The following is a 20456-nucleotide window of genomic DNA, read 5'->3' as shown; positions in this document are numbered from 1 at the left end:
GGCTGATTTCAGGTCCTGCAGCATGTAGAACATGAAGTAAGGCATAAGAATGAGATGCAAACATAAGGTGAAGGTTTAGTAATAGAAAAGAAGCTCTGCATCCCAGTTCATGACTTGCTTGCAAGCCACTTAGCTTAGATGAAAAGCAGCTATCTTGCATGCCTCCATGCAACAAATCACCATATTTACTACATGCAGATTCACACGGAAATCCTTTTGATTTTTAAAAATAAATACAAGTACAGATGCATTAAGTGCTTAGACTGATATTGTAGGTATAAAAAAAGGATGCAGCAAATATGTAAGGAGCACATGAAGATTTTGCACCTGAGCCAACAGTAGTCTTTTATACCATGCCCAACATTTTGCTTATTTTTAACTTGACCTCTGTTGAAATTATCCATATTTAGCAAAGCTACTCCACAGTATCTCTTAAGATGAAATCCTGCTCATGGTGATAAAACCATTGGCCAAGTATCTGCAGAAAAACTGTCTTTCTTCTGGTTTTAAACTGAGGTAGAAATCCTCCTCATCTCCCTACATTAATGATTTAAATAGCCCTAAAGTTATCTGACTGTTCCCAAATGTATAGATTTGTTGAACTATTTCTTCATATTTTGGGGTATTTTTGGACATGACATTAAATGTCTTGGTAATTTATTCATTTTCCAAGGTTGAATGATTGTACAACATAGATCTAAAACAGGAACTGGGTACACAATTTTCAATTTATGTTAGATTTTCATGGCTACTTCTGTTTGATTTAATGTCCCTTAGCAAGGTGCACTTTCACCAGGCTTTTGGTAGCCATCAACAAGCTTCTCACATAGTTCTGGTTGGGATATATGACCACTCTTATTGGCAGGATTGGTAGAGTTCATTTACTGGCACTAACCCAGCCTTTAAGCGTAGTCCGCACATTTTTAGTAGAGGAGAGGTCAGGGATTTGGGAAGGCCATTACACCAGTTTAATGTTGGCCTGCTTCATCTATTATTTGAACAGCTTTAATGCGTATTTGGGGTCATTGCCCTGTCGGAACATCCAATTGGGTCCAAGTTTTAACCATATAGATGTTAAATATAGCCGATGTTGAATTTTGAAGTAGTCGATTATTCCATCTCTTTTGTGCAATGTGCCAGTATTGCTGGCAGCAAAACAGACCCAGAGCATGACAGTAGCACCACAACACACAACAGTTGGTACAGTGTTAGGCTTGAAAGGCAAACGGTGACAACAATGGGAAGTGGTCTAATAAGGAGTTAACAGGCCTTGGCATTGTTAAGACATTGTAGAACCTTCAACTCCATTTTTTAAAAATACATGCATACACTCACTCATATATGTACGTATGTAGGTGAGCCAGTGTGTATAATTTAGAACCTGTGTAATTATCTCAAAGCTCTGCACCTTTTTTTTTTTTAAATCATGAAGGACATATGAAGTGCACTCCTTACAACCTTGGAAAAACAAAAGTTCAAAGAAATCATGAAAATCTCCAAACTATCATTGGATTCATGAATATGAGTATATAAACTTATAAAAATGTGTCTTAAAGAAAGAAAATGCACAGAAATACATATAAGCTTTAATCATTTGTCTCTTAATGGAATGATATGTGTGACAAACATCTACAGTTAATGGGTTTTTAATAGTAAACAAAGACAGTGTGTTAAAGTGCAAAGCACGCTGGGCTCTTCAGAGGCTGCAGGCCTGTAACTTCTTGTCAGCCAGCTTGAGAGACACCCAGGTGTTGAGCATGGATGCCCTCAGTTTGCACCACACCAGGTGGTCACTCAACCCGAAGATCTGCGCTGCAAACTGAGCAGAAGCTTCTGGAGACAATATTGTGGAGCAGCCAAGACCTGCAGGACAAATAAATAAAGTAGAGAAAGACTTGGTTACCATAAGGGGAAAAAAATGAAAATTAAAAAATTAAAACAGTATGTATGATTCACGCTGAACATGTATTTAGTGCTGCAGAAACTATGCACCCCCACCTCCCCAATCCCTTCTTCTCCCACATGTTTGCACTGAGTAGGAGATGCTCTGTATCTCATTGTACATCTGTATAGTGACAATAAAGGTATTCTATTCTAAAGAGCTCTTCTCACCACTTGGCATTCGGAGGGATGACCAGACATCTTGTGAACCCCAGTCTGGAGTGAGAGGAGGGCAGTTGATAACAGGGTAAGCCGTGTTACCAGACATCACTGGGCCAAGACCGTTACTTCTCCCAGCCACAGCCACGAATACAGTGGGTATCCCATCACCTGCAAAAAAGCATAGAGAAATTATCAGATTATCAAGAATCCCTAGATCAGTATAAAGATTGAATTATGTCAATATTAAAGCACACCTTCATATTCAGCCTTAATTCGGAGTGTCTCATCTGGACCCTTGTGTGCCGAGGTGACTCTGAGGATGCAGGGGATCCCGTAGGAGGTGCACGCCTTTCTTATCTTCTCACAATGGGCCATGTCTGAGGTGGAACCCATTAAAACCACCACCCTGCTGCTTGCCTGGGGCTCCAGCAGCAACTGTAGATGCACAGAAACCATTGAATCATCAGTTTATTTCAGTTTTTGACTGCTCAAAAGAAAAATTGTACTCGTTTTTTCCTGAATTACATAAAAAGCAGCTGCAGGCTTTTGTGATGTTAAACAATGTCTGTTAGTTAAGATATTCAAAGCACAATACTCCTACAAGATAAAGAATAGTTTAGAGTCAATTGTTTGCTGTACCTTGACCCTTTCAGAGACCCACTCAAAATTCCTCTTCACCATCTGCATTGCCTCTGGGGTAACCTCCTTCAGGTCTCTGTACACCTACAAATGGGAAGAAAAAAAACAGTTTAAGGCTTGTATCTTTTTTTCATATCAGCATGAAAATAAAGTCAAGTCAATCCATGACCTGTTTATCTTTCTGCTGGCTCCGATCTCCAGCTGGCCAAAGCCTCCATGAATCATTATCGATCACGTCAGCGAGCACAATCTCTTGAGTTCTCACATTGACACCAAATTCAATCTATAAGCAAAGAAAAAAGTCCTTAGTTGTAGTTCTGCTGTCGGTACAGAACAAAAGTGATTGCACCAAGATATGACATTAACCAGCAGGGGGAGGTGCTGCACAGCCTACCTTCATGTCCACCAGGGTGCAGTTCTGAGTGGCCCAGGCCTTCTCCAGAATCTCAAAAATGGCCACAGTGCTGCGATTCATTATGTCCACCTCACACTGACCAATAGTGAGCCCAGCCAGACAGAATTTGGCCTCCAGCAGCTGCTCCTCTGACCACTGAGGATCATTGTTGGCATCATCCTAAAAACATTATCATTGATGAGTTTGCATGCAACACTCACAGACTGCAAACGCATCGAGAGAATCACTGCACGCCTGGAAGACTCACTTTAAAGAACATCTCCATCTTTAGAGGAGAAAAGCGGTAGCCCTCTTTGACTCCTGGATTCCTCTTGAGAAAAGATCCAGTCGCCACTCTGCGACATACCCACTCAATGGGTATCATCTCACAGTGCGATGCAATGAACGCCGTGTCTGAGTGCTGCTTAACAAAGGCTGTCTTAATGCCTGGGGGGGAAAAAAAAAGGGTGGGTATTAGAGCAACCTCAAACTAATGGACAAATTCCAATATCTGCAACCACGTGAGATTAGAAAAACATATTTTATTTAATTTGTATACACTGGCACACAGGTGGCTCTTCAAGTTACCATGATTTAAACCTATATTTGATTAGGGTAAAGTGGGTGGGATGTGGTTGGTTGGATCTGGTTAATTCTAAGTGGAAACACATCAAGTCACAAGGCAGCCATTACTACAGCTTGACTGACCTACGCGTCACACACAAGATGGTTACAGATAGCCAATTGCTTATAAATTAAAGTAATATGGAAAGTAATTTTGGGATCATGTAAATCTTGCATGCCCTTCACATTTAAGTATTTTTGCAAGATTGTCATTTCTGTTCAATTCACCCCCCCAATCCATGAAACACAACATAAAATTCAGTTCTTAGTGGATTGTCATTCAGAAGGTTAAAAAAAATAAGTCATTTTTAAAAAGTTGCAAAAATGAGAAGAACCGAACTGCTTCCCATGTGTGGAAAACTGATTACCATGTACTTCTGAGATATTTAAATAAATCCCGTGGAATTTCAGAAAAATCCTGCAAACTGAATATGTGAGCCAGGGCTCTGACAAAGTGTGACAAACATTTTATATTTTCTTAACATTTAAGCCCCCACATTAACTGAAACTGAAAAGATCAATGAGTCCAAAGTTTGTTTGTTTTTTCCAGTAACTCTACTGAATCAATCTACCTTTGATGCAATCTGTTGCTCCCAAAACCTTCTGCAGAAACAATGTGCCTAGATACTGGCCAAGTGTAAGGGACTTTTTATGGAAACAAAAAGAGCTGCAGTAATTATACACATGCGCTTTAATGCGCCTACATTACCAAACATCGGTTCTCTCCATGTGGGAAAGTTGCTTCAGGGTGAGTTTGACACAACTGCCCCGACCCACTCAGACTGCAGAGTACTGTTCCCCCCCACTACAAACATTCAATAAGTCCTCACCAGACTCCTGCAGCAGCTGGAACACGCAGCTCGTAGTTTTGTTGGCAATGGCAGCTTTGCCCTCCATCTGATCTTTCCTCACGGCATTCCCAGCCGTGATCTGGTCTTTAGACTGGACTAGAACCAGTTCCGGCTGGTCCAAGAGCTCGAAAATCTGTTTTGTCTTGCCCTCATTGAGCTTTTGGCCGACTTTCAACTCTGAAAAAAAGGAAAAAGTTAAAACATGCACATCTAACTTAAGCGCTAACGTGTATTAAGGATCGTGCAGTACCTGGGGTGGATGCCATGGCGCTCGTCGATCCTGAACAGTCCTGAAAGACAAATCACAAAACACGCCAGTTAACTTATTGAGAAGCAGAAGGTGTGCAGGCAGCCGGGGAGGGGAAGTGGGCCGTGTCATACTTGCGCCGGGAGCCAATCACGGTTCTCAACTCATCCAAACAACCAATCACAGCGGCGCATTTGTTACCACGTGAAAGGGAAACGCTCAAACATCAAGACAAGACGTAAAAAAAAGAAAAAAAACTTTTGGAGGTTTTTCTACCAAAGTTCATCCTTTTACTCTTTGATGAGAATGTTGTCTTATCAAAAGCTCCACCAGGACTAAATAGTGTGGTTTTTGACCTAATCGATTAGTTTGATTAGAATTATTCGTAAAATTCCACGTATTTCATTTAATTCGTTATGATTTTAGTTATGGCGGACCGGTTAGGTTAAAACGTGTCTAGTCTGATTTAACTCTGTTACTCGTGATTTCATGCCCAATTCAGCAGTGTCAGCTGAGTTTGGTATGTTTTAACAAACCACGTTGTATCGCTGCAAGCACGTGTTTGGTCACGAACGCGTATCGGGCAAGCGCGCATACAAGCACGCGCGCGCACGGTTCTTGCTCACAGACAACTAGGCACGAGACTCCCGCAGTTTATACGAGAGGCATCGGCGACAGGCGAGCCCATGGAGTTCGAGGAGTCGGGTATTGGAGAGGAGTGCGGAGTCTTTGGGTGTGTCGCTGCGGGAGAGTGGCCCACACAGCTGGAGGTGGCTCAGGTCTTAACTTTGGGGTTGGTGGCGTTACAGCACAGGTAAGTAACGGAAAACCAGTTACTCCAACATTTGTAACGACTGAAAAGTTACCGCACCAGTTAATGACGTCCGAGCTTTGCATTTTAGATGAAATGTTTGGTTTGAATCTGACCCAAACTTGAGCAAGAAAAACAAAAATGCAAGATGTGATTTTTTTTGCAGAAAGCAACCGTTATGCATATACAGTATTGTGCAAAAATATTGACCCCCACCCCCCATTTCTTTATATTTTGCAGGAAAATTAGAAAAAAAGCGGTAGCGACGTTTTAAATATGCACAGAAATAGGCTGTATAAGACAAAAACTGAGTTTTTACTACTCTAAAGAGCGTCAAAGCAAATATTAGTATGACAACCTTTATTCTTCAACACAACCTGAATTCTCTTACGGAAACTTTCTTGTAACTTCTGTAAGTAGCCTTTGACACTAGTTCTCCAGGCTTGTTGAAGGACATTCAAAGTTTTTCTTTGGATGTTTTTTTCCCCTTGTTCTGTTTTCTGTCAGTCTGTCAATTCTGTGATCCCACATTGCTTTAAAAATGTTGAGGCTGGGCTCTGGAGAGGCCAATCCATGACTGACCATGTTTCATTGTGTGTTTTTTTTCTGTCCAGGTATGCTTTTCCTGCACTGGCAGTGTGTTTGGAATCACTGCTGTGCTGAAAAATGAGGCATCAATCAGATGCTTCCTCACCTTGCTAGATCAAAATCTGTCAGTATTTTTCTTTATTATAATTGAATCAGGTTTGACAGGTTTGAGGGGCTGAAATGGCGCTCCAAACCATGATAGAGCCTCCACTGTGTTTTAAAGATGGCTCTCTATTGTACCTCTTGCTTTTTTTGAACACACTGATGGCAGTTTGAACCAACAATTGAATATGAATTAATCACATCAGACCTGTCGCCACTGATTTTTCAGTCCAGTTCTTGTGTTATTTGGCATACCTCAGCTTTTCCTCCATGTTTCCCCTCCTTAAGAATGACGTCTTTACAGCCACCCTCCCACTGACCACGATTTCTGATCGGGATTCAGTGAGCACTACATGAAGCAGCTGAAGGACCAAATACATCTCTTAGGTCCTTTGACAGTCCCCCCCCCCCCCCCCCCCCCCACACACACACACACACACACACACCATTTCTTGTTCTTTGACATGGGTCAAACATTTGAAAAATGAAAAACACGAAGAGTGAAGAATTCTCAGTGACAAGGTCTACACTGAAAATGAGTGAAAGAGCAGCCAATGTCTAGCGAAAACTATAAAAAAAACGTATGTATGTGTAAATGCATTGCTAAGGCAAGAATAACAGCGAGCTTTGCATATTTCCTAAGGTTTAGCTATATAAATGTACATGTGCATAAGTTTAGATTCAACACTGTGGACAACAAAAAAAAATCACTTTGTATAAAACCAAAAAACATATGTATGAATTTGTTGTTCCAGTATTGGAGAGTACTCAGCCATTTGATTGCTATAGCATAATTTAACTGTATTTAATCCCTAATGTTTTGTAATAATTCTTGCAGTGTTATTGGTTTTCAAAATGGAACATTCCCTTAGCTATCTATATTAGAGGGACATGTTATTCTTAAGAGGATCCCAGGGAAGGATTGCTGTGTTAAGTGTAAAGAGCCACAGCCACGCCATGGTTCTCTACAATGTTCTGGCAACCAAGCACTCAACTCTTTCTGAGTGGGCATTGGATTACTTCATATAAAAGCACCAAATATGCCACATGCTTCTTTGCACACTAACTTTCTTTTTGGGATAACCAGCTTTTTTTGGTGGTTATGACAAAGTGCTATATATTTCTGAATGCAGCCAGGTCATCCACTTGCTCAGCGCAGTAAAGTGCCTTCCTGATTCAGAGGAGGTGAATGTTATAATAAACAACAATCTTAAACTCTGCTGCAAAACCTATATTTCTACAGGTTCTGTCCTGGGACTGAATGGGTAGTAAAGCCTGAACACGGGCAGGACTATTTCTGGATATTCATCTACCACAGAATCTATTTTTCCAATAAGCAGGGTTTTCTCCAGTTTCTAGTGTCAGTAGACCATTTTGCTGAAATGCTTTGCAAGCTGTGTGAAAAACATCAATCACTTACTTGGGTGGTTGCCTGATTTGTGGCACTGTGATCTACCACAATGGTAGATGCCTTCTCAAAAAGGCTTTGGAAAGCATCATTTGTTTTGCCTTTTTTGCCTCAGTGTGGGACTCGACAGACAGCCTGCATACCAGAGTTGGTTTGTGACGTTCTTTGGAGAGAAATATTGAGACATTGTAGCTCTCCAAACTGATCTCCTGCATCCTGACAGTTCGTTCTACATCATAGGACTGGCGTAATTCATGCTGTGTCTTTAGCCATTTCTGAAAGGCTGTCTTACCTTCTGCCTTGTGTTTAAGAAGTTGGCACAGGTTTCTGATATACCAAGCATGACCTCTTGAAGCTCAATATTCTCGGGCTAAATACTTGAAGCATACATTCTTAAGCAATGAAGGCCTCGCTTTCTTCTGTTCTTCTTGAGCACACACTGAGCAAAACACTACTCAATAGCTTTTCTTTTCATTCTTTTTTTCTTTCTTTTGTACAATTTTTGAGTCTACACTCATAAAAGCCAGATTTGATTTCCTAGCAGGTAGCAATTTTTTGTTTTCTCATCGACTCTGGTACAGTGGAAACACAAAACACCTTTTAAAGTGTCACTGTTGTTAGCAACATTTTATCAAGCAGCTTTTCTGAAAAGATATCATGATTGCCACAGTCTTGGTTCTGATGAAATATTCGATACAGTTGTTGAGACCATGCTAGTTTTAAGTTATTGAGCTGAAGGCAACTGGACTTCTTTTTTGGTTCATGAAGCTGTCCCAATTAGAATTCACACTTAGGTCTTGTGACCGAAATAACCCATCCATTTAGTCTCATGTCAGCTCAACTGATGTGACCCTTAACGACTTGCATAGAAACCGGGTGGGTCAACGATCCTCAGGACAACCTCCAAGGGCACAACCCCACTAAGGGTTAAAATACTTGGGACAGTTTTTGAAACTGAAAAAGCTTCACGCATGAGAGGTGAAATGTCTTCATGAACCAAAAAGCCTGGTTTCCTTCATCTAGCTTGCAATTTAATATATTATTCTTTTTTTCCCCAATTTAATTGAATTTAGAAAGCCAACCCGACAACCTGAGGTTAGCAGATTGCACAGCGCAGAAGAGCTAGCTCATCAGGCCAGGGCTGTTTACACCTACAGGCCAGTGGCCACTCTTTCAGTGACAATGTGCACATCCTGGTTTGAGTGGGGAGCCGTTATGTGAAAAGGGGATGACATCTTTGATCTATTGTTCATCATCTTGGAGTGATGTGATTGCAGCCAATTCCTAACACTCTCTAAATGGTACTCATGCTACCAATGGTCATGACAGTTTGCATACTAACAACCATGAAACTGAATTTGTGGCTCATTGTTAGTCGATGGTGCTGGTTTCGGTTGTTATGCAGCTGTACTGCTCAAGTACTGTACTGTTAAAGTTGTGGGAAACTGCAGTCAGCCGATACTGAAGAAGTCACTTGGATAAGCGATGAAACATTTCCATTGAAAATGCTGTGACCAGATGAAGAAAATCAACTTTCTGGGATTTTCTGACATGGATTAGTGAATAACCCTTAAGACATAACAGTTTTCATTCATAAAAGCATAGAGCTGCAGCTTTTGTTTTTTATGATATATGCATTAATCAATTAATCTTTGTTTTTGCAATCTGAAACAATCTAAAATCTAAACATGTTCAAGTTTGCAATCATAATTTTAATTTTTGGCATTTTTATTTGAAAAATGATTAACTTGATTATCACAATGGTCGCCAAATAATCTGTCACTCGATTTATCAAGTAGTTGGAGTAGCTTTTAAAAAGTTGCCACAACAGCTTTTATTATTTCAAAAATACCTCAGTTTTGTAATGGTCACATGAGATCAGTATATGTTACCTGTAATTCTGGCGACGAAGCAGGGGTGGCCATTGAACAGACTGAGTTGATCTTTATTATTGGAATATGGTCCTGCTCTTCTTTACACTGGGTGTGGAGTCTTTCAGCAACGAGAGGCACAATGTTCAGCTTTTTTAGTGGTGTGTGCAGTCCAGGGTCTGGAAATAAGAAGGACAAAGGTTTACATTAACTTACTTTTTAAGTACTACTAGTGTAACATGTTAGCTCCTAATAGGGTTATGTGAGTTGTGCATTTTATTAGCAGTCATGACCATATCCTTATCCATAATTTAATTATGAGGCGCCATGGCACATCATGGGACTTAGACAAAGATTACAAAAGCTTCAGTCAATTGCGGATGTCATGTGACATTAAAAGTGATTACAGAAGGAGACATATTTCAGACCTTCATCCACAGCTTTCCTCTTGATTCTTCTGTGTGTTGAAGTAATATCCTGTCTTTCCAGCACACTCTCAGAAGCACCTGCAAAAATATAATATTAAAGGCAGATACAAAAATATAAATATGCTTTTTTTGCTACAAAAGAAAAGAATTGTCTTGCTACTAAACATAGTAAGACTGGCTTAAGACTACCTCGGGACTCCTTTTTAAATAAAATTTTTAAAATATAATAATAATAATTATAATATATTTTAAAACTGCTTCCTGCGTGGCTGTAGCTCAAGTTGGACCAAGTTGTCTACTAATTGGAAAGTTGTTGGTTTGATGTCCGAATTCTCTCATCTGCACATTGAAGTATCCTTGGGCAAGATACTGAACCTCAAGTTCAGCCGATGCATTGATTGATTTCTAATAAAATGGTTAGAAATCTGTGCATTTTCTATCACATTTGGTAACAGACTCAGTGCCTGGACTTTGCTGGGGCTAATCTTGCATACATGTGTCATAAACCAAGAAAAGTCTATTGTGAGCCAGGGAGAACCCTGAACTAAATGTCATTGGTTTGTTTTGTGTTTTTGAAAAATTGCATTGATTTCCCTCTACCTTCAAGTCTATTCAGCATTAAAGGGTCAGGTTACTGAACCACATTTTCTTTATAGATTTTAAGGGTTTAGGTAGAATACTAAGTAATATATATATATATTTTTATATATAAGGTTATGGAAAAAATTTTAAGAGATAATGTTTAAAAAACAAAAAAACATTTGTTTTTGGCTATCCATGGTGGTCCTGCTTGATTATCTTACTCATGGTAACTGGCCACTGAAAGCATTATGTAATCTTTTTCATCTAATTCATGCTGATAATAATGATGATTAAATGATCAGCTCACTCATCAACATGTGTTCTTGATCCAGATAATGCTCCTTAATTTTATGTCGCTTCGACTCATAAGTATTTGATGTAGCCTCGATGGTTACTGATAAGTCTGAATCAGAGGTGCAGGTTTTGTCCTCCACAGCTCTCCTCGTGTTTGTCAAATTGCCGTCCACGTGATTTTTCTCATCACAGTTGTCAGATATAGTAAGTCCGCCTGAATCTGCAGACTCGGCTGCGCCTGTGTCTCGCAGAGAGTCGTTAGCCGTGCGATTCATAATGGAGTCCACTTCTTCATAGAACCTCATGAGGCGTCTCGGGTCAGCTTCGTCAGTCTTGCCCCTTTGAAGGGACCTGTAGAGATACTTGAGGTTCTTGTACTTGGTGTGGCACTGTTTCCAGTCACGTTCAATGCCTTGCTGCATTAATCTGTTCGAGATCTGGACAAAGATGTCCCTCTTTCTGGTTGAGCTCTCCAGCTGCCTGCGTATGCGCTCATCCGACCAGACTTGGATCAGGGCTCGCACCTCTTGGTCGCTCCAGTTTCGACCCGTGTCCGACACTGTGACTACTTGGAACTGGTCAGAGCTGGAGTCTGTGTGTGCTAGATGGGCGTCTGGGATAAAAGAAGAACAGATACGGAAGGAAAAGTTTAATTATGCTGCTAAACTCCACGGGTGATTTGGCAGATTTTTCTTTTTTGGCATACCTGTACTTCTCCATTTTACTTCCATTTCTCCATCCATGTCGTAATCGTCACTGTTGTCATCTTAAATGATAAATACATAAGAAAATTATTTTCACGAAGCCTTGAATCTAAAACAACTGCTTGCAAACTCGATGCTTACCATCATCAATTTCGATGACCACCTCACTCTCAGAGCCCGTTATCTGCCCTGTGTGGCCTGCTGCCGTTTGTAGCCTCCCTGCTTCCATTTCACCATCATATAGTCTCTTCTGCATTTCCCTGGTTCCATTTTCCAGTCCTTTGTCCAGTAGAATGGCCTCCACTTCATCAAAAAACTTCATGTATTTCCCCGGGCTTCCTGCACTGCTGCCTCCCGCAGCGTGTGCACTTTTAGCAGTCTTATAGTCATATTTCAAATTCTTGTATTTTGTACGGCATTGTTTCCAGTTCCGTATCACCCCAAAGTTTTTCTGCATTTGACGAGCCATCTCTTGGAATATGGATTTGTTGCGCAGCGTGCATTTCAAACGTTCCCGAATGTTGCGGTCAGCCCAGACGCACAGCAGCGCTCTAACCTCGTCATCCGTCCAGTGGCGGCCTCCCTCTTCAGCCACATTAGTAGAGTAAGAAACAGCTGAATGAAATCGAGTCTTCATTCCTGTGCACACATGAAAACATTGTAAATTTTGGCTAAATGTTGATTTGGAAAAAACCCAAAGAAAAACAAGATGACTTTTATGTAAGTGTTTGAATTAGTTTTTAGCACAAGCAAGCTAAAAATAGTTTTAACTAGCATGTCTGTTTATCCTTGGATGCCAGTTTTTGTTTTGTTTTGTTTTTTCCCAAGGTGAAAAAGTCATGTTGTTATCATCAATAGTACAGTTGGTGTTGAACATGTTTACCTTCTTGGACTGGGTAGATTCTTCTTTGATTATCCACATCTTCTTCCTCCCATGGCCTTTCAAGCGGCCTTTCTTCCACTCCTTGGCTGTAGTTTGCCGATGTGCCTGCGTCAGCCTTCCTGCTCTGAAGTCTCATGCTTCTGCATTTGGCCTGACACTCCCTCCAGCTGCGCACAACACTGAGCCTCCTCAGACGCTCTGAAATCACCTCAAATGTGCTTCTGCTCTCTACTACGTGCTGAGCTCCAACCTGGTCCCACACTGAGAGTAGAGCCAGCACTTCTGCTTCCCCCCACTGCCTCTCCACTGAGCCTTTTTCCTCCCCCACCTCACTATCACCTCCTCTTTGTCTCTCTGCTCCTCTCTCCATGTTTGAGCTGACCTGGAAACGCTTTCTTTTCCCCCAGCCTGTCTGTCTCTGCTGCCCGGTTCCCTAGGCAACCAGGCGGTTAAGCCTGAAAGCAACGCCTTCATGCTGAAAAGCAGCCTCACCACTGGCTTAAGCTGTGTGCTGAGGGGGCGGGACTAAGTGTAATCTGAGAAGCAGCTTGGTAATGGATTGAAACTGCAGCAAGGCGACTCTCCATATATGGCAGCCTCACCGCAGGGAAGCAAATCTGCTTTTTCCTTTTTTTGGGGGGGATTTTGTTTCTGCTCCATTTGGCCCTCGTTAAACCAGTTTTGATTTGCCTCAAGGCAACCGTAACTGACTCAGGTTTATTCTTGCAGAGAAGAAACAGAAATCATTCATGCAAAAAACACACTTCCCACTAATACATGAAAATTTACACTGTAATGTTGGGTGTGTGTGTGTGTGTGTGTGTGTGTGTCTACTCAGGGGGCAGGAAAGTGCTGGGATTGTCACAAGTAATGGAGCCAGTCCACCCACGTACACAGCACACAAGGTAACAGTGAATCATGATCAGAAGCTTCTTGTATGATAAAACAGAAGCACAGTTTAACCCAGCTTCTCAAAAACAGACCCAGGACGTATTTGGGTTGCCTCCTGAATATATTTCCATTTGGCACAGTTACATCTAAACAACACAGCTGGTCAGAATCACACTGAGCACTTTAATATTTGGCCTTTACAGACTTGTTTTAAAGCCTTCAGACATCCTTAATGTTTGCTAATTTTCTGCTTTTTAACATCACTTTCTATTTATTTTAAAATATTTTTGTGCAAGTTAAAACCTTCACAGAGTAATGTTGTCATTTTATAGGGAATGGGATTAGTGAGCACCGCTTTTTCACCAGAGGCTCTCACTAAACTCCGCTATGGTAACCTCGGCATTTGCCACACACGCTATTCAACCACTGGGATTTCAGAGCTGCAGAACTGCCAGCCCTTTGTGGTGGATACACTGCATGGCAAGATTGCTGTAGCACACAATGGAGAGCTGGTTAATGCCCATGCCCTGCGGAAAAAGGTGAGGAGGGGGCTCTGCTTGTCCACGCTGAATGTTGCGCATATCAATGTGACATAAAAATAATGAACTGAACACACACATACACACACAGATTTTCTTTCTGCTGAAATATTTATTTGCTATATCCAATCTTAACGAAGGTTATGGGCTGGATGCCAACACTTTCACATACCAGAGCTGCATCCATCATCCAGTCAAAGGATTTGTTTGACTATTAAGTGCTTTGCGTTCTCAAAAGAATTTGTATCTGCAGTTACAAAATGAATAACTTTTTAAAATGTATATCTCTTAAGAACATTTCAGGCTGAAAATCTAACCCCCCCCCCCCCCCCCCCCCCAAAACAATCTATAAAATGTAACCTATATTAAACTGATTTTACTCATAATTTAACAAATGTGTTCCCATCCTCTCTTTTTCTCACCTTTCTCAGCAACCTCTCTTCCAATCTGAGGCTAAAATACACAGGACGTTTTGATTATATTTACGAGTATGTGCACTGAGTGAGAAGTCCACACATTATTTGCCATGAAAAATCAGTACCAAATCATTAACTGCTCTCTTAAACTTCACTCCAAATTTCAAAAGTCTTAACGCTCAAACAGGCTTTTTGAAGTTCTGCCATCACTCTGATGGTTCAGTAAATGGATTACATTTACCTTGTCAAAGGTGACTTGAGACACTTACTCATGCTGGTTGTATAAGTGGATCTTGAGAAAGCTGTATTACTATAATCTGCTCGTTTGGCACTGCCATTTCTATGATTATGCTTTCATACAAACCTGCACATTCACTGAGTGCATATTTATAACTGTCGTCTTTTTTTTTTTTTTTTTCATAAAGGAATCTTATGACAATCCATGCACTTTATATTATATTATATATCTAGTTGACCAATTACGATGAATTAATAAGATTTTTTTTTACGCAGACCTTGTCAGCTGGATTTGGTTTTTAACCAATTATACATAACTAACCTTTCAGAAAGAAATTTAAAGCTTTACATCAAATAAGTCCTATTCTTTAGGTAAATTTAGACTGCCTCCCCCTTTCCTAACAAGAAGTCAGTATCTCTATTCATAAGTGGCACTGAAACATGCTCAGTCTAGCTGGATCACATCAACGTCCCTTCTCGAATGCACTTCTTGATCACTATGTATGTATATGTTTTTTAAGACAAGCCAGACCTTTATATGGAATATGGGTACTACCTATTGAACTGGTCGGTGAAATAGATCATCAATAGACCAATGGATTAACTTCATACTCTCAGTTGTGCTTTATGCTCAGCAGCCATCTTGGAAACTGCTTCAGGTGATTATGTGGACAATTATTTTAAAAATGATTTAGTTGATAACATTCAGTTGGCAAGTAAAGGTCAATGTTTCATTTCCAGCCAGAGACACAAATCCTCTTTGTGCATCAAGGAAGTCATCCGGCATAAAACTCTGCCAACTTAAACATGTGGCGCTACCCCCTATGCCAACCTCTTGTGACAAGCCAGAATCTTAAAGTAGCTTTATCTGATCTGAAAAAGCCATAAATTTCATTTTGATGGCCGCTGAGACGTAAAAGCAGGACTGATTTAGAAAAAAAATGTAAAATACAAAAAGACAAAACACTTTTCTCCATAATCCTGACACACATTATAGATGTAATAATTGAAGGAAAAACAATAAGTAAACTTGTATGTATATCTTCGTGTCATTATATAGCAGTTAAAAGCACAGTTAAAACTATCATGAACATCAGCCGAGTCTAGACGTCAGTGCAACAACATGATTGGCCTGTGTCTCTTTCCCAGCGTGGCTGTTGAGTGGCTCTTTGAGGGCAGGGGTGTGACAACCATTTCCATTATAAAATTTTCCAAAGACTGCTATTTACACAGAAAATAACATTATTCCATAATTAATCAGTCACTATAAATGTGCCTTGTAGGTGATGCGCCATGGCGTCGGCCTCTCCACCAGCTCAGACAGCGAGCTCATCACCCAGCTGCTGGCACTGACTCCTCCTATGGAGGAGCTAGACTCACCTGACTGGGTTGCCAGGTGACTGTTGTGACCTAATGATACATAAGCATAAATATTTTTGCTTTACATTACTTTAATACTGTTTTTATTTGTTTTGTTTATTTGTTGTAGAATTAAAAACCTCATGACTGAAACGCCAACATCATACTCACTGCTGGTCATGTTCAAAGATGTAATCTACGCAGTGCGTGACCCTTATGGAAATAGGCCACTGTGCATTGGGCAGCTTGTTCCCATCTCTAAACTGCACAGTCCAGGTATCTACACATTTGTTGCATGTGACAGTTGCATCAGAATTAGTGCAACTGCAGAACACAGGCATGTTTGCTTCCAAAAGACTAGCTTTACTGATAAAAAGGACGCCTCACGAGAGGTCAATGGTTGCAGCAGAGCTTTTGGCCCTTTTGATTTTGTCAGAGGTCAGATGTGTAAGCTGGTGAATGATTAACTTGATTCTTGTTTTTTTTAAGCAGGCGCTCAAGAGGAAGACACTGAGGGGTGGGTTGTGTCATCAGAGTCGTGCAGCTTCCAGTCGATTGGTGCCAAGTAAGCATTTGTTACCTTTGCAAAAGTATTCTTTAGTATAACAGGAACCGTAATGCCAGGTGTAAATTATTTTTATAACCTTATTTTTTATTTTTCTTTCTTTCCCAAAGGTTTCATATCATTTGCCTTAGGCCACGAGTACTTTTTTTTTTTTTTCTATTTTGGCGCTTTACTCTTTTTTTTTTTTCCCATAAAGATAGCTTTCGATAACATTCCTGTAACCTAAATGACAAGTTTTGACTAGGGCTGTCAGCATTAATTGCATTAAAATTACGTTGACGGCAAAACCGCGTTAACGCAGCATATCTCCGTTAACGAGTAACACGTTTAATGCTGACAGCCCTAGTTTTGACACCTTAGTATATTCTAGTAAAGACGTGATTCAATGACCATCATAATAGTTCTGGGGTTTCCCAGCGGTAACCACATAGCTTTTGATGCACACCCAGTGATTTTGGTCTGTAATCAGGTCTAAAATATGACAGGAAAAAACTTAATGGGTTTTCTTCCAAAAATATTTTATCCTTACCAAAATGCATCTCTTCTCTTGGCTCTTGATGGATGCAGTCGCACTTTCTCCTTTTCCATTATCTTTCCTGCTTGGCTTCTCATGTCCTTTGTATAGTCTCGCTTATTCTCTAACCCTAAGAGAGTCTCCCAGACTTGTTCTCTAAAAACATAAAGAAGAATTATGGATTTGATCAACTGGTCCCTTAACGGAATTGACACCCTCCTGGGCTTGGGAGACGTTTGCTGCCGGATACTTGATGGTCGGTTGCGTCGTGTGTCTGGCGACACTCTCGATGGAGGACATTGAACAACATCTACCAATTCGGAACTACGGTAACAGAGTTCTGGCTGATTGGAGCTGGCTCGGACCTGGCTTATCGAAGAACAAGAAGCGGCTACAGCTGTTCAAAATCCCACAAGGCTGGCCGACATGATGAAGAAGCTCATGGCTCTGCTATATGGATAACATCTTGAAGAAGAACGGGAATTGAGAGACCTGGTGACCAGTGACATTAGACCAACTGTAAAATTGGATGCAGTTTGTTCGCACTAACCAAAACAGCTACCATCTTCATCTCATGTGGCCCCCCTGGTGCCAGCTGGATGCTCAAGGCAAAAGCTGACGGGAATAATAATTCTCCATTAGGTAATAAGACTGTTATGACTCTCTCCCTCCTCATTCAAGGTCTCCCGCGTCGACCGAATATTGTTGACTTTTGCTTAACCGGGTGAAGGGACACTTTCTCTCGGTTGAACACGGAACACGCACGCATACGCATGTACACTGACACAGACCTACACTCACCCACCCCCCCCCCAAACGCCTTCGAAGCTTATGTCTTCTGTGTTGTGAGATGTGATGATTAATGTGCTATGTGCTGAGGTGTTTTTTTTCTGTTCTCAAACTGATCTCCCTGTTGGAGCTCAGTCTGGGGGGAGTTCTTTTTTTCTCCTCGTCTTTCCTCATGTTGTGCATTTTCCATTGTTGTTCGGTTCCGGGTCGCTGCTCGTGCGGCTGACCGGCCAGCTACCTAGCCTGACCTGTCTCCCCAATGTGATGTTTGTGTATTTTATGTACGGTCGGCAAGGTCTGTCTCTTAATTGCCCCTTGGGGATAAATAAATTCTTCTGAATCTGAATGCATGAACAGTGAAATGGTGTTCCTTGAGTCCATCCGTTCATTATATTTCTTTGTCGTTATTGATTAACAGGTACTACAGAGAGGTCTTGCCAGGAGAGATAGTCCAGATATCCAGACATGGTGTCAAATCTCTGAGTGTTGTGCCCCGACCTGAGGGAGACCTCCCAGCCTTCTGCATTTTTGAATATGTTTATTTTGCCAGACCAGACTCTATTTTCGAAGGTATGCATATTTATTATGGGTAACACACTTACTGATTACTAATTTCTTAAATGTAGTAATACTGAAATATCAATGTACTACAGGGCAGATGGTCTATACTGTCAGACAGCGATGTGGGCGGCAGTTGGCCATCGAGTCTCCGACTGATGCAGACGTTGTCAGCACTGTGCCAGAGTCTGCAACCCCTGCTGCTCTGGGCTACGCTGAGCAGGTCTGTCTACAGTGTGTCTGCTCCACCTCAGTAATGTTATAATATACCGGGTGGACTTGCAGTCTCACTAGCTTTTCTTCTGTCTTCTTCTCACAGTCTGGTCTTCCATACATTGAGGTTCTGTGTAAAAACCGCTATGTTGGAAGAACTTTTATCCAGCCAAACACCCGCTTGAGGCAGCTAGGAGTGGCCAAGAAGTTTGGAGCACTGACGGACAACTTTGCTGGGAAACGAGTGGTGCTCATTGATGACTCCATCGTCAGAGGCAACACAATTTCCCCTATTATTAAGCTGCTGAAGGAAGCGGGTGCCAAAGAGGTTCGTTTAATAGCGTTTGGCAATAGTTGTTGATATAGCACACACAACATTTTGGCAGAGTGGCTCAGAAACTGGTTGGTTCGGATTGTCTGATAATTCAGACTGTAAGTAGACTAGAAGCACAGGAAAGTAACATAAAACTGGAGAGTTTTTTTAATGGCAGTAAGTGGAAAAAAGTGAAAAAAAGCCCATGTGTTTGTCACATTGCGTACTATATTTACATTAGGAGTTCATAGAAAATATTAGGCTCATTAACTGTCAACTCAAAAAAGCAGGCGTACCACAAGAGCAGTCTGAGACTGTATTTCCAATAAGACAGAAAATTCCCTCCACACTATGCATGAATTAAAACTCCAAATCCAGGATATCTGGATCCAAATTTTGGGGGTATTTTCTTGAACATTCCAGTTATTTCATTGATGCATGTTTATTTGGGAATATCTAATCTTGTAATACTAAAGATAGGAAGTGATTAACTTTTGGATTTTTTAAAAGTTGGGCCAAGCCCCGCGTCTGATAAAACATTTTTATGAAAATCTGTCCCTAATCAGATTTATGGCATGAGTAACATCACATACTCTCATTCATCATTTTTGGGCCTATTGGTCAATCTGATCTGAACTATAATTCACATTTTAACCAAACATTCATACAACACTTTATTGTCTCTTCTTCTATACACATCAAGTGCTTGATGTGTATAGAAGGAGAGATAAATGCTACATTTTTGCCACATTTAGTAAAGGTAAATAATCATTGTCTCCTGAGTTAACAGGAGATAAGTTTTGTTTTTTTGTTATTGCTGACCATTTGAAGAACAAATATTGCTCCTGAAAAGGGGACCTAACTGTGTGTGACCAGAATATAGTCACACACTAACTTTGTGTTTATAGTAACCTAATTATTCTTCTGGACAGGTCCACATCAGGGTGGCTTCTCCACCAATCAGGTTCCCTTGCTACATGGGCATCAACATCCCAACCAAGGAGGAGCTCATTGCCAACAAGCCGGAGTTTCAGGACATTGCTGGTTATATTGGTATTTAAAAATGCACTTCTACCATTCATTTCTTTGCCTGATCAGAACAAAAGCTTGTGTTAATGCTAACGCTGTTTACAGGTGCTGACAGTGTTAAATATCTGACTGTGGAGGGCCTCGTATCTGCTGTCCAGGAGGGTATTGCTTTCCATATTGAAAAGGACAAAATTAATTCCAATAACAAGTCCAACAGGAAAGCGGGCCACTGCACTGCCTGTCTGACTGGGAAATATCCAGTGGAGCTGGAGTGGTAACTGCTGCACCAACAGTAGCACTGTGGATGGTGCTGCAAACAAAAAAAACCTGTTCAACATATGGTTTATCTCAACATTGCCAGTCAGAACACTAAGATGTTACACAACTACAAAAGGTCAATTTGTTCAGAACCTTAGGAAGCTGAAAGTGTTGCTTTTTCTCACCTGTGGTGGCTAAGCTTTTTTCTTTTCCTGTTCCTGGATGTGACTAATTCCAGGTGTGTAT

At 41.0% G+C, this 20456-nt stretch overlaps 2 protein-coding genes across 3 annotated transcripts; one reads left to right on the top strand and one right to left on the bottom strand.

Moving 5' to 3' along the window:
- Window positions 1-1574: 1574 nt before the first annotated feature.
- On the bottom strand, window positions 1575-12996 carry paics (phosphoribosylaminoimidazole carboxylase, phosphoribosylaminoimidazole succinocarboxamide synthetase). Its single transcript, XM_063466258.1, has 15 exons — window positions 12530-12996; window positions 11788-12285; window positions 11649-11708; window positions 10956-11555; window positions 10067-10144; window positions 9660-9817; window positions 4862-4901; window positions 4591-4788; window positions 3405-3583; window positions 3137-3316; window positions 2912-3025; window positions 2743-2826; window positions 2358-2538; window positions 2113-2271; window positions 1575-1863 (listed from the first exon to the last, which is right to left on the bottom strand). The coding sequence occupies exons 1-15, from the start codon at window positions 12897-12899 to the stop codon at window positions 1697-1699; spliced, it is 3066 nt and encodes a 1021-aa protein (XP_063322328.1). The 5' UTR covers window positions 12900-12996; the 3' UTR covers window positions 1575-1696.
- On the top strand, window positions 5285-20235 carry ppat (phosphoribosyl pyrophosphate amidotransferase). 2 transcript variants are annotated; one of them, XM_063466262.1, is made up of 11 exons: window positions 5285-5672; window positions 13368-13434; window positions 13753-13959; window positions 15896-16008; window positions 16102-16247; window positions 16464-16536; window positions 18258-18409; window positions 18493-18620; window positions 18717-18938; window positions 19856-19976; window positions 20058-20235. In XM_063466262.1, the coding sequence occupies exons 1-11, from the start codon at window positions 5545-5547 to the stop codon at window positions 20228-20230; spliced, it is 1530 nt and encodes a 509-aa protein (XP_063322332.1). In that variant the 5' UTR covers window positions 5285-5544; the 3' UTR covers window positions 20231-20235. The 2 variants fall into 2 exon arrangements, with proteins under 2 accessions (XP_063322332.1, XP_063322331.1); XM_063466261.1 differs by having other exon boundaries at window positions 16461-16536.
- The last annotated feature ends 221 nt before the right edge of the window (window positions 20236-20456 follow it).

Source organism: Pelmatolapia mariae, linkage group LG23 (assembly GCF_036321145.2).
Source record: "Pelmatolapia mariae isolate MD_Pm_ZW linkage group LG23, Pm_UMD_F_2, whole genome shotgun sequence".
Lineage (NCBI taxonomy): Eukaryota > Metazoa > Chordata > Actinopteri > Cichliformes > Cichlidae > Pelmatolapia > Pelmatolapia mariae.
Note: the sequence above shows the minus strand (reverse complement) of the source record. Positions and strands in the feature narration are given on the sequence as shown.